At 41.9% G+C, this 14,514-nt stretch overlaps 1 protein-coding gene across 1 annotated transcript in view; it reads left to right on the top strand.

Moving 5' to 3' along the window:
* PEPD (peptidase D) overlaps positions 1–14,514 on the top strand; it is a 140,176-nt gene that overhangs the window by 19,127 nt on the left and 106,535 nt on the right. Inside the window, exons 4-6 of the mRNA XM_066327988.1 lie at positions 2,695–2,758; positions 4,794–4,841; positions 6,465–6,526. Coding sequence (XP_066184085.1) covers positions 2,695–2,758; positions 4,794–4,841; positions 6,465–6,526 — 174 coding nt within the window. The remainder of the gene's footprint in view (positions 1–2,694; positions 2,759–4,793; positions 4,842–6,464; positions 6,527–14,514) is intronic.

Below are 14,514 nucleotides of genomic sequence, written 5' to 3'. Positions count from 1 at the left end.
CCTGCTTTTCTTCTTCTGCTTCTCCTTCTCCCTTACCTTTGGTTGCTTTCCATACTACTTTTCTATGTGACAGCGTAGAATTTTTTGGCTCTGATATAGACTTCATGTACACTTTTTCCTTGCACCTCTATGGTTCTGCAATAGAGTTGGACTTGGAGATCTTCCCACAGTGGGAGAGGCAGCTTCATCACTGGAGCATCATGGATCCCATAGGATGGTAGTTTGTGGGAAGTGTATTTGAATTTATTTTTCCATCTCTTTGGAGGTGCTAGATGCTTGTATAAAAAATGTGAGGCAGAGCTGTGAGTGCTTCAGAGAGGAGCTGAGAAGTCTGGCTCTCAACTTTGTGCTAAAAGTCTTGCTGACTTTTGAATGAGTCAGAAGAAGATGAGCAGGGAGGTACACATCTGGGAATCGTGGCAGCTTGTCATTAGATGTGATGAAGTCCAAAGGATCTCAAAGATGACCTCGTTTAACAACTGAGAAAGAGGATGGAGGATTGTGGGGAGCTGCTGTTCTCTTTCTCTTGGAGTAGAGAAAAATTCTTCAGCCATGAAAGAACAATGAGCCACTTTTGTTCCTCAAAAGAGTCATAGTGTACATAAAAGGATGTTGGAGGGATTAAAGCTGGAACAGATTAATATTAACTATAACCAAAGAATTAAATTAGTAGCCATGTGCTGTAGGCTACACAATTGTATGAGGTAACTAGCAACAAAAAGAATGAAAAAGAAGTTAAGAAAGAGCTTGTGGAAAGAAATTTTCTTATTGGAGTGATGGAAAATAAGACCTATTCTTACTTTAACTGCATTAAATGAAGTCAATAAAATCCAGCACACTTGTGGTTGTACTTTTATGAAATATTTACTTTACATGAAACAGTTCTTTGATTTAAACAATGCAGCTGATTATAAAAGGATGCTTTGGATATATTTCTCTAAAGAGCATTCGTTACCATAAATTACCACTGGCTGTACAGTAGCTGGTTTTACAGTTGGGATTCTTCTGATACCAGATGAATTGGTGAAAACTGTAATAAAAGAGAATAAAACCAGAAGGTGCTAAATCTGTTCATCATGTTTCTGGATTGTTAAAATACTTCAGTGTGTGAGGAATGAAGGAAAAATAAGGAGATGCCTGTAGGAGAAATAGAGTATGCAAAAATTGGAGGTAAGGGGGCTATAATATAGAGGGTATATAAAGATAAGAGGATACAGTGGGGGGATTTTTTTATTATATGTGAAATAAGCCAGGGAGAAAAGATTTAAGATAAATCTTTTTATTTATTTATTTATTTATTTCAAAGCAAAGATAATTGCTTTGAAATCTTTGTCACTGATAGGAAGAGTCTACACAAGGAGTATTGCAAAAGGGAACATACGAGATAATTTTGTGTTACTTTTGAGTAGTACTTTCACAGATAATAAATCTTTTAAAGTCTGTGATTTTTTTCTTGAGAACAGCATAAATGGTTTCACACTGTTGATGCCACAGCCCAGTACTGTTTGGAGCATGAAGAAATGTAAATGATAAAGGAGCACACAAGACTTAAAAAATGGACATGAGGCAGTGCTCCAGCAGCTCTGGCACAGGCCTTTGGTGTGGAGCAGCTCCTCAAGGTGCTGAGCTGCCCCACCACTTCTGATGGTCCTCACTGCAAGGGTTAGAAATGCTCTTTGCCCTCCAGCCTCCTTCATTCTTTCCCAGATGGAAAAGAATGTTGTGTAATGTTTACATCGCTGAAGCTTTGGTCCTGCGCCTCTTTCTCTCCTGCTGTTGTTCAGGAAGCAAAATGCATGGGATGGTCCAAGCTCCAGCACTTCCAGTCATGGGGTTTTCCTCCTGTTTTCTTTACTCTGGAAGTAAAGAAATGGTTTTTTGGTGGAAGAATGAAAAGTGGGTGATTTTATTACTTTGAGATCACATTTTCAGGATTACAGAGGTTGTATTTATTTCAGTGTTGGGGACATGCAGGTTGTAATCAGAGACTGAAGTCTCCTGAATGGCTGCTGCCCTACAGTGAAGGAATGAGCAGCAGTGCAGCCACTGGTACAGAAAACAGCAGGAGAGCCCTGGAGGGACTGGCTGCAAGCAGATCCTTCATGTTCTTCTGGCCTTTAGAACAATGTCTGTGGCTGGATATCAGGAGAAAAGAGCAGAAAAGATTTGGTTTTGGACACTGTAAGTTGCCCACTGTGGTGGGTTAGAGGAGTGCATCTCTGGTGTCCTGAGGAACAGAGGCAGCAGAGCCCACATCTCAATAGCCCTCAGTCTGCTAGGGTGGTTAGCAGGGTAAAAAAAGAATGTTTTTTTTGCTCTTTTGAATATAACACTGGTCAGGCTGATCTTTTGTTATTTTCACATCCTTCCAAAGTTTGGTGAGTTGGAAAGTTGTGTATAAATGGCGTGGCAAAGTCCCTAACAAAACTGTCTTGCATAGGATGGGAAGAAACCAGTTTGGTTCTGAGGAGACTGTGCTGTCTAAACATGGATTGGATTAAAGCACCCTGATTTTTGCAGCCATGGCAACTTTCTATGTAATGCCCTATTTTGAGAAATAGAGTTAAAGATAAGATTAGTAAAACATTTCTCGTATCTGATTCTATTGTTGCGATAATAGAGAATTTGTCTGTGGCCGTATTAAATATAAGAGCAAAGCTAAACCCAGGTATTTCTTTTTGTTGTTTTCCAAAGGATTCATCCCCCTGAATTCTTCAAGAACAAATATGCTGTGGATGAAGCCCACTATGTGACCGAGGTGAGTTGTCCGTGTCTCTGAATATTTTTTCCTGTGAATACAAAATCAAAGAATGGTATTAATTTTGTTTAATTTTAGTCCCCTTCTTACTGGATGTCTCCTGACTTGGTGGGATCTTCTCTCCCTTCCCTGTTACTGGAAAATATCCTTTTATCTTACAGAGCACATGTACATTTTTTTTAAGGCTGCTCTTTTGATATGGACACAGTTCTTAATCCAAAGGCAGTCTCATAAACATGTTCTGTGCATGATGAGACCTGTCAGTGTGTAGCTTTATCCAACTGATAAATATGTCACTAAATAAATTTTTTGGCATACCTTGGAGATTTGAGGAGATTGGTGTCAAGGAGGTTGCATGTCTTAGCTTGGACTTGGGAGCCTACATTCATTTTATGCCTCCAAAAATCTGTTGGGAAAGGCTGCCTGCCTCACTCTTCTTTTCTACAGAATCATCCTATTACCTGAATAAGCAGATATATTCACATTTCTCAGTGCAAGAAATGTGCCTTGCTTAGTTAGGTTTCTGATTTAATTTCTGAGCAGATGTTTGTACACTTGTGCACCTGGCCAGAGATTGTTTTGGTAGGAAGGCTCAGCAGGTGAGGACAGTATTCCTGCCAAGCTCCGTGTGTGACTTTCATGGAGAGCTGCTTGAAGAAGACTCCTCTGATTTTTCTCTTCCCATAGAGCACTAACACTGGCTCTCTAGACCAAAAGTTTTGTTCTCATCAGCTGTGAGGAGGTTTCATTTAATTTTCATAATGAGTCCAGCAACAAAGTAATGTTTGATCTGTATGTCAGAAGCTGGGAGTGGAGGGAGCTGTGGAGAGGCTGATTTTTGCCATGTGTGAGTTGGAGTCCTGTAGTGTTCAGGTGCTCTAGTGCTCATCTGTCAGATGGTGAAAATTGCAAGTGAAAAATACATGTTTTATTTTTAAAAATCGCATTCACCTTAGTCATTTTGGGTCACTTTCTGTCAACAGATATCCTTATTGCAATTCTATTCTCTGCTTTTTTACTGCCTAAAATCCTCATTGGTGGGAAAAAGAGCTCTTTATGTGGACCAGTAAATAAATTAAAAATGAAGGCTGCTTTCGACCTGGACTGCATGTATTGAAGTGGGAAGCTTGCAACGTAACTGTTCAGATCTCAACAGTTCCTTCTATAACTTTTGCCTTGTTTGCCCAGGAATTCATTTTCCACCATCAGGACACCAGAGGCTTTTTTTTAATAGAATGGCTTTATGTCAATGAATGACCAGCGTGTGTTAGTGTGTTATCCTGATATTTAGTGACATAAGGAAACAAAACAAACAAACAAAAAGGTGGAATTGATATTTTTTAACTTCACTTCCATATACTTTCTTTTCTTAAAATTAATACTGTGCTATTAAGGTGGTTTAAAGTGGATAGAATATTGCTCCATGAAGCTGTCATGGGTTCATTGCCTCAAGATATGTGTAATTCAGCACCCACCCTTCTGCAGCTGCTCTGAAAGCCTAGCACTCTACAAGCCCAGTGTAGGCAAAATCTCTGGGATTTTCTTCCCAGTTTGTGAATGTTTGAAGGAGACTAAAGGAGCCTATAAAAGGATCAGTCAGTGGAAGTGACCCAGTGAGAATAGCACTAAATATTCTTTGCTAAGCATTTAGCACATTGTAATATAATAATACTAATGCAAATGTTATATGTGCAGGATAGAGTACCCTGGTGTTCTTTATTTCTGTGTGACATTGCAGCTTTTTGGCTTCTGTGTTGTGTCTTCCTAATGATGACTGTAGACATGACTTATAATTGGTATTTATGTCTTTAAAGAACACAATGAACTTGATCACTGTTTTTCTGTCGATATTTTGTATTCTCCTGTCTCTTGTTGCATGTCTCAGGTAAAACTACAATATCTGAAAGGGATCAGAGGAACATTTTTGTGTTGCAGCTCATTTACTTTTTATACAGTGAATATTGATGAAATTGGTATCAATGTGGTTATGTGGAAGAAAAAAGACAAATAACAGTGATCTAAAACCTCTTTCTAGATATCCAATGTATTGGCTTTGAAGAAACCTGCTGTACTTCTCACTCTGGTAAGTCATATTCTGAAAGTACTAAATTTCTTCAATAAGGACACACGTTCATGTAGCATTTCTTTGCACTGCCATTCTCTATTTTTTCCTCCCATCTTACACCAACTTTGAGGTCACCTGTGTATAACAATCTAGTCTTCTGGGCCCTCCATGATTTCAGGATTTGTAGCCTCTGGCCTTATCTGGTCTGCATTCTGTTTGCCAAAAGCTGTATTGTTTTTCTGGTAAAACATCACAAGCCTGTCAACCATGAAGACCTCCAGCCTATCTACACTGACTCCAAACTCCTTTTTCCTTTCCTGCTGTTCTGGTCATGCCATGAGCATGTTTGGGCCTTTCTGTGGGAATCCCACAAAGATTCAGGGAATACTTTTTCTCATAGAGTGGTTTAGTAAGACCAGCTTCCAGGAGGAGTGAGGCAATATCAAATGCTTGCTAAGTATTTTGGTTGGTGCTTGCTTATTTCTTGGGAAGAAGCATGAATGACTGGAGGTGAAGACTGCAAGTTTGTCCTTCCCCATCACCTCTCTGCCAGGTGCTCTCTGCTTTACAGGTGTTTTGTAAACTCTTACTATCTGTTTTATTGTCTTCAGTCTTTATAAAAATTGTTTGCTGACTCTGAGCTTTCCCTTACAGCAAATGCAGTGGCACCTCTTAGATTTCTTGGTTTGCCACGATAGAGACCAGGCAGAAACCTTGACAAAAAATCCCTTAGGAAGTTACATGGCCTCAGATTTGAATTCTTTATCCATTAGGAACAGAGGCCCTAGTTTTCAGTCTTTCTTTTGTTTATATTTGTATGCACATGTACACACTTAAAAGATGCCCCTATGGCTAAATTTCATGTTCTTTAAGAGAAATGAGAGAAATGGAATGTTTGACTATCTTATGTTCTTACTGTGCATTTTTACATGGAGTTGTTGAGTAGTTATCACTCTGGGAGCATCCTGTTGTAACCAGGAATTTTCTCATAATTTTTGGCTGAGAGGAGGGTGCTGTGGTGCTTTCACATTCCTCCCACTGCTGTGAAGAAGTGTTCAGGGAAGGGAAGAGCACTTCTCTGTCTGCTGCTGAATGGAAACCTGGTCCTCTCCTCCCGTGGTCTCGTTCCAGAGCTGCTGCTCTGCAGGATTCCCTGGGCACATGTCAGAAATGTTCATCTGCTGTGCAGCAGCCAAAATACTCCTGCTTATGCTGCCTGCTTGAATGGAAAGCTGTAGGGGAGCAAATTTAAAAGTAACATTGCCAAGGCAGGGCATAAGCATTTATTTTAATACTAAATTACTTTAGAAGAAACCTTGCCTATTTTTCATTTTATTGCCTTGTATAATTATATTACAAGTCTCACACCCCCCTCTCAGGACATAAGAAATTAAAACTTGTCATTTTCCTAAGCAACACATCCTGACCTGAGTTCTGTGTTGCTCTCCTGTGGAACTGATTATTTCTCATATTAGACTGTGTTTGAACAAACAGTTGGGTTTTTTTATTTATAGTGATTCAGGTAAACTTATGTGTTAAGTTTTCCCAAATACTTACTGCAATCAAGTTCTCCCCATGATTTAAATTTTAAATGTATGTGTTTGGCACAGAATTATAGTCCTTTTAATCTTTTTCTCCCAGCGTGGTGTTAATACTGATAGTGGAAATGTCTCCAAAGAAGCTTCGTTTGAGGGGATCAGCCAGTAAGTGACACAACTTTTCTGTACATTAATTGTTACATAGTTATGTTGAATTCATTTTATATTTCAAATTAAATTATGTTTTTTCTTGATGAAAGGCTGTTTAGTGGCAGATCAGATGCCAAACATTTTATTTCCAAAGAAATTTTGATACATGTTTCTAATGACTTGAAATACAGTTGGGTTTGTTTTTTGGTTTTTTTTTTTTAAATCTCTCTTGCATCTAAGTTAATCCAAATTTCCTATGTTTATACTGTAGCTATTTAAAACCAAATAAACCCATCATATACATCCATTTCCACTTTCGGGATTGGAATATTTGATTTTCAGATTGAAGAAAAATAAATCTTTAAGAGCAGCCTCTTTCTCTTACTCAGTTCCTTGTACGTTATTGATCTAGATATTAGAGATTCTGGTAATGCATAGTCTTGTGAAAAAATGTTATATTACAGGTGTAAAATAAAATCACAAATCACAAAAAAAAAAGGAATAATCATTTCTTTGTCTAGATGTGAGCTTTTAGTGTCCCTTTCTGCTGTCTTTTTATGGAGTTTGCCTACTAGTGAGGTGAAAATGTCTTCCTGCATGCAGTATTTTGAAGGGGCAGTAGAAATACATCACAGCTTGCTCTGGGATGTGAGGATGATGGCTCCAATTTTTAATGAAATACAACTATCCTGTTACGCTATCTTTTAAAGAAGATAATTTTTTGGTTTTAGCTCAAGTGTATGGCAAAGAAGAAAAAAGACCTCTGTCATTAAAAAGCCTGTTAAAATAAACAGTTGTGCTGAGATGTTTTTTATGGTAGTTGACTCCCAGTCACCCCGCTCTATGTATTTTCCATTCTTCTCTGTCAACAGCATGTTAATTCTACAGTGAAGATGGTAAGGCACAGAATTTGCTGCAAGTCTGGACACTCATTTGTGTGGTCTGAGCATGCATTCTGCTGGGATCCTTTCCTTGTGCCAAGGGATCTGAACTCTGGAACCTGATTTCATAGTTACTTGGTTCTCCCCTTTATATCCTAAATGGGAATTTAATGGTTTTGTCAGGGATATTGGGAACAAGGTGCCAGGCATTTAGACATCTTTTTCTGCCCACTGAGTTAAATATGAAGTACACAATACATGCAGATCGCCTCTAATGGGTGTTTGGTGTCGTTTCTGCTGTTACAACCAGTGTGAGTTCTGTTGCTTTGTCCAAGTAAATAGTTATCTCACACTCTCCTCATACAGGTGGACTCCAAAATCTGTGTGGAGCAGTATCTCCAGTTTTGTCTGATACACCTCCACATGAAATATAACCAGTCGTTAACTTCACTGGCAACTCTTTACTGGAATGATGTACATTTTCTTCATTGGAATGATGTTTGAACTACCAACCCCCTCTTTTTTACCCTGAATTTCACTGAACTCCATTTAAAGAGTTTAGTTAGTAGCCCATTCACTAGTCAACATTAAGCTAGGAAGCCACTCCCTTTAGCACTTCATGTGAGATTTTAATGGAGCCTCTCCTACAACACTTAATGACATTAAAGCGTTGGTTTCTTAGTGCTAAACATGCTGCCCATGTGCTTCAGAAGTGCTTCTCCATTCCTAGCAGGGTTTTGCAGCTGTTAGCAGATATTTCTCATTTGAGACTTGGCACATGTTCATCCCTCTGCACCCCTAGGCACTAGGACATTGATTTTGCTGCCTTTGACAGGTCTGGTTGGGACCTTCCCCTCCCAAGCAGTATGGAAGACCATGCACTGATTTTGTTGTTGGATCCACTCCCATCTTGTGACAGAGACCATGCCTTCAAACCACTTGTCACTGCAGCCTTTCTTTGCTCTCCCTGATTCTGTTTGTGTCTTCTCCCAGGCTGTGGTGGCCCTGATGAGCTCGTGCTTGGTCCATGTGCAGGGGGTAAGGGGTGGTCTGGAGAAGGGGGTGAGCTTGCTTTTAAACCCTGCTTGCCTCAGAATATTGCAGCTGTCTATATAAACCAGTCCATTTGATATTTGTTTTCAATACAGACCGAAACCAATTTCAACATTCCTGCTTTCCTGCTTCTCCACTGCTCCTGTAGCAAATGTTTCCTTTAGAGAAAGATTATTTCAGGTGTACTGATTGTTTCCAAGAGGATTACACGCACAGCAGTGTGCTCCCTCCTGCCTGTGCCTTGCTGGCTGTCTCAGTCCTTAGCTCAGCCAGGCTCTGCCCTGGCCATGATGCTCTATTTTGTGCCTGATCTTCTGTTTGTTTTGTTTCCTGGCCAAGATCTGTTTTCCTGCTAGGACCATTTTGTGTTTCTCTTGCTCCCATATGGTTTTTTTTTCCTCCTAGGCTGACCTGGCCCGGTGGGGGTGGGTGTCCTGGGGTGGTTTTAATGATGGATAATAATGAAAATAATGTCTAATTTCCTGAAAAAGGGGAATCTTGCTCTCTTTGCAGACTGTTCATCTGCTTCAGTCAGAAACTGTCTTTTTCTTGCCCTAGCGATGCTGCTTCTCTGTCTCACTTTTGAACCTTTTGAACTTCTTCTGGAAGATTATTACCTAAGCTATTTGGTTAATTTTTTTACTCTCATAAATAGTTGTTTGAGACAAAATGACTGCTATGGTTGTGGGTTATTTCTGTGCCCAGAAGATCACCCTGAAGTTATTTTTGTCATGATAGTGATAACTAAGCTTGATTCTGTCCTGTTTATGGAGTTTGTGGTGGTGCATTATTTCATGGTTTCCATTAGTTTATATATAGCTCTCTCATATAGCAAGGGATGTTGTCCTGCAGAAAAGCTGGTCTGTTGCTGCAGGCTGTGGGAACAGAGGCCAGTGGTACATGGAAAATTCCCTGCTCAGCAGAGGGTGGCACTGAGGGTCAGTGAGGGACCAGCCTGGGACAGGGCTCCAGACAAGAGACCTGAACTGTTTCCTGGTGCTGCTCCTGGTAACTCCCCTCAGGTCAGCTCTGTTTGTGCCTCTTCACAGTCCTGTAGAGGTGGATTGCTCATTTGTCCCAGAAGCCTTAACCACAGAAGGCAGATTTCTGAAGTAGTTCTAGTGCTTTCTTTTCTAGAAACTAATTTTGCTAATAGAGGCCTGTTCTGTGTTAGTGGTTCTGTGGTTTTTTTCCTGATTCATGGATCTATTCTTCAGACTGGAAGATGTGCAGGATTTTCTTTAATTTAATCATGTCAGTTATGTAGCCATTGTAAAAATGCTTTGAGAGGATGTGATTCACCATACCGAAAAGTGGATTTTGAACCTGTAGGGTTGAACAGTAATATGCCACATACTTTAAAACACTGTTGAATAAATCTTTGCTCACTGTGTTAGCAAAATTTTTTTCATCCTCAGAGTCAACTGAAATAAATGATGGACAGTTTAAGCACTGTACCTAATGTTTAAAGTTTTGCAGTGAAATCCTCTTTTCATATTGTGTAGCCAAATCAGTTCATTAGGACCAAACACTCTCCTTGTTGAAGAAGAGGAGAAATTCTAATGTTGTGTATGAATATGTTTTAGATTTTTATCACTGTAGACACACACAGTATATTCATTAAACTGACAAAAAGAGGTCTCATTATACAGTGCTTTTATATGAGAGGTGTAGATTTCTAGAATTATTTTGACTAATGAATTTGTCTTGCATGTGAAAGGACAACTGAGTGTGAAATCAATTTGGACGTGCCTTAAAGTGTAGTATTTCTTAGTTCTGCATTGATTAAATGGGAGCAGTAATATGTTACAGATTGCAACTGTAGCAAATGCCAATTTGTTTTCTTCCTCAAAACCACATATCTCATCATCTAAGTATTGTCAATTTGCAAATTGCAGAAAAATGTAGAATTAGATTGCACTGCCTAATCCTTCTAACATTAGGGTAGTACATGTTTTGTTACAGGTAAGTTGTTTGCTGTCTAGTGAAATCAAAACTTTGCTGGGAGGCCATGGGCAGGGGATTTCATGTAGGGGTTTGTGCACTAATTATGTGAGTTAAACACCTTTTGTATACTCATACTATTGGTGGTGAAAAGCTCTTCCTGTTGAGTTTAACCAGTAATTTTCAGGATGTGGTTTGTTTAGCTGTGCTGTTGGTAGATGTCCTGGTTCTGGCCAGCACAGGGTTAGTTCTCTGCAGTGTTGGGGAGGGGGCATGGCCAGGACCCAGGTGTTGTTCTGTACCAGCTCATGTCAGGGCTGGCGAAGGGACTCTCTCTTGCTTTGGAGAAGAAGGGTGTTCCTTGCTGCATTGAGATGTGGTGGGTGGAATTGTCCCATTTCATGGTCTTTTCCATATAAATATTTTCTTTGACTTATACCTTTTGTTCTTAATTTTGTTGCTGTTACTCTTCATATTCTTCTCTCATTGCTGTTTCCAGAAAATTATTCTTGTCTCAACCCATGATCTTTGCCTTTTGTACCTCCACTTGGGGAAGCAAGTGGCACTGTTGTTCTAGTGGGAGCACTAAAGAAGGAAAGTGGGACAACTTCTGAAGGACTGTTCTGCTCCAAAGGTTTGAAAGTTCACCCCTGAGCAGCTACAGGACCCTGTTAAAGTGAAAAAATAGATGACAGCAAAAAAGCTGTGGCAGTTCCAGAGAGGCATGAAGTTATGCAACATACTGGCCTCTGGCTGTGATTTATCAGACACTGCTCATCACTAGACAGCGTCCTCAGGAGGAGGAGGAGGAGGAAGGAAGAGCAACAGGCACTGAGGGCACTCCTAACTGAGGCTGAGCCAGAGGAAGAACCTGTGCTGGGAGCAGTTGCACCTTTACAGAAAAAGAAATCCAAGACAATCCATTTGCTTAGTGAGGGGTGAAGAGGAAGCAGGGCTCTCGTAACAGGAGGAAGAGGCAGAGCTGGAATAATCACCTGATCCCTTTCCAAGGTGAGCTGGGAGATGTGCAGAAAGATTACAGCTGCCAGTCTGGAGAGCCTGTGGTGACCGAGGTGTTCCAGTGCTGGAATATCATGGCCCAGGATATGAAAATAAGGAATCAAGAAAAGCAGCTGGGATCCCTGTCCCAGGATGTGGAATTGGCCAGGGGATTAGAAAATGAACTCAGCCTCTGGAGTCAATAGCATGAGGGAAAGGTATTCTCTCAAGAATGGTCTAATAGTGCAGAGAGACAAGTGGAACACCATGGAGCAAGGTACCCAGAACCTGAGAGAGTTAGCTGTGCTGGAGGTACTCCGTAAGTATTCAAATAACAAGGCCCCTATAAATCCAGATGACATCCAGTGTACACAACCATGTGGCAGAAGTGCCACTGGAGCATGCCATGGCTGTGTGCCAACTCACTGGCAGTGAGGTCATGAAATAAGGACAGTCAGTGGATAATTTGGTTATCAAATGCAAGCTGTATGAAGAAAGTATTTCTTACTAGAGATCCGTATCACATCTGTGGAAAGGTTGTCCAAGGATGTCCAGCAATTTAAAGAGAACCACCAACAGTTTAAAGAAGTGTCCCATGACCTGGCAGTACAGAGCAGTCCTGGTGTTGGGAGCAGTGCTCCCCTGCTTGAGAGAGAGAGGACACACCGTGAGGTAACCTGTGGGTTTACCTGCATGATCACGGAGAGGAAATGAAGAAGTGGGATGGAAACCCCACCTCTGTCAGGGAGCACAGGAATGTGAGCTGAGAAGAGGAGGAACCATCACGGGCAGTTCTTCAAGGGTAAAAGCAGCTCCAGTTTCCAATGGGCAGGTCCTCAGACAGAAGGGCTTATGCTACTTTTGATCAATGGGCACTGAAGCACAGCTCCTCCTGGCACCCTGACTGCCAGTGCTGGGCTGGATGTTCAGAGAATCCCTTCCACACATCCTGGCCCTGATGCCATGTGGAGTAAGTGGATCACTCTGGTCACACAGCAACATTGAACAGGAAACCCCAATTGCCCAGAGATCTTGAAAGTTACCACAAACTGGCCTGAAGGTGAAAACTTCAGATCACCATCATAAGAAGAGGAGAAGGTGACATGCTGAGGAGGCCCCACCATATAATCAGCTACCAGAAAAGGAAAAGCAATGCTCTCTTCTCTGCTGTATCACAGAGACACTGAAAATGGAAAGCTGCTGCATGGAGTCCTGCATGATGAGTCACAACAGCTCTTGAGGGACAAGGTGGATCAGGTCAGGTTGCAGAGCTGAAAGGCTCCAGATGGCCTCAGAGATGGCTGGAAGAGAGAAATGGCCAACACTAGTGTTCGAGTTTTGTGGTGGTGGCCATTTCCTCTACAGTGACCCGTGGATGGTGGCAAATGCCCTGTGGGGGTGGCTGGACTGCTGGGCAAAGAGCAGTTGGCAGCACAGAGGGGGAACCCATGGGGGCTGCTGAACTGTGGCAAACATCACTGCCTGGGTGGAGAACACGGCTCTCAAAGTCCTTCACGTGGGGCTGCCGAAGGACACCACAACAGACTGGTGGGTTGGGCTGCCAGACTAAAGTGTCTCAGGTGGGTCTGGACTGGCAACACAAGGCTGAGTTACTTCTGGCTTGACGGGCCCATGACACCTCAGGTGATCAGGGAAAAGATGGAACATCCAGATGGATTTTTGATGGAGGGGTGGCTTTAACCCCAGACACCATCTCCCAGGTAATGCATGACTGAAACATGCTCTGCACTCAAGCAGGGCCAAATGGGTAAACCCTCTGTGCTGTGAGGGACAGTGGTGGAAATATAAATAAGGGGAGACCTGGCATATGGATGACCTCATGCTCCTGCCAGACCCACCAAGGCAAGCACTGTGTGCCAGCAGTGATGGAAACGACCACTGGATGCCTGGAGATTAATCCTTGGCCTCACACTACTGCCTGAGGCACAGCCTTGAAAAACAAGTCCTGTAGTGACATGGCACCCCAGAAAGAGTTGAGTCAGACAGTAAGACTCATTTCTGGAATAGACTCATGGACACCTTGGCCAGAGAGCACAGGACTGAGTGGGTGTTTCATATTCCCTGTGACAGACCAGCCTCTGGGAAAGACAAACTCTGCAATGGACCTTTCAAAGCACAGTGAAAGGCACGGGTGGTGAGACCTTTGGACATTGGGGTCTGCATTTAGCAAAGGCTGGCTGGTTAGTTTTCACTAGAGGCTTGAGGGAATTTGATTCTTGGGTGAGAAGAGTTTGTAATGTTGAATTGTATAATACTCATTGCTGAATGACACTGTCTCTGTGTGCCATTTCTACCATGGACAGTGGATATGGATTGCTGAATGACACTGTCACTGTGTGCCATTACTACCATGGACAGTGGATATGGATTGCTGAATGACACTGTCACTGTGTGCCATTACTACCATGGACAGTGGATATGGATTGCTCAGATACCAGTTGTGAGCTCCTGGTGCAGCAGCCAGCAGACAGCACACCTGTGTGACATCCTGGGTGACATCCAGGATAGATAGAACACACAGCCATGGACCCAGATGCTGTTTACACTCCTTCATGTCATTACTGGGGCCAGGAGGAAGGGACCTTGGGAGGAAAGGAGCGTTCCTTCCTTTTTAGAAACATTTTGGGCAGAACAGTCTGGTGGTTTTTTTGTTGTTGGGATTTTTCCCATATAAGTTGTTTCTTTGTCTTACACCTTTTGTAATTAATAATTGTTGCTGGCACTGTATGTTTTCTTATCTCATTGCTGTTTCCAGTAAATTTGTCTTTCTTCAGCCCATGGTTTTTGCATTTTGTGCTTCCAGTTGGAGGGGGAGGGGGCAAGTGAGTGGCAGTGATGCCGTGGTTTTAGTGAGAGCACTAAATTGTTATCCCTAAACCACAACAGTAATCAAAGCGAAGTGTAATTTGAGTCATCAGCCCTGGAAGTCTCACAGTTCTGAACAGGTGGCCTTGTGGCTGCTCACACAGGACCCACAACTTCCATGAGATGAGTGGGGCTGAGACAGTTCTGTCCTTGGTCTTTGACCTCCTTGAGAAAGTGACCTACAATATATTGTCTCACACACACGGATTGATGCTGTGTCTCAGAGGTCTAACATCTTGT

Source organism: Sylvia atricapilla, chromosome 12 (genome assembly GCF_009819655.1).
Source record: "Sylvia atricapilla isolate bSylAtr1 chromosome 12, bSylAtr1.pri, whole genome shotgun sequence".
Lineage (NCBI taxonomy): Eukaryota > Metazoa > Chordata > Aves > Passeriformes > Sylviidae > Sylvia > Sylvia atricapilla.
Note: the sequence above shows the minus strand (reverse complement) of the source record. Positions and strands in the feature narration are given on the sequence as shown.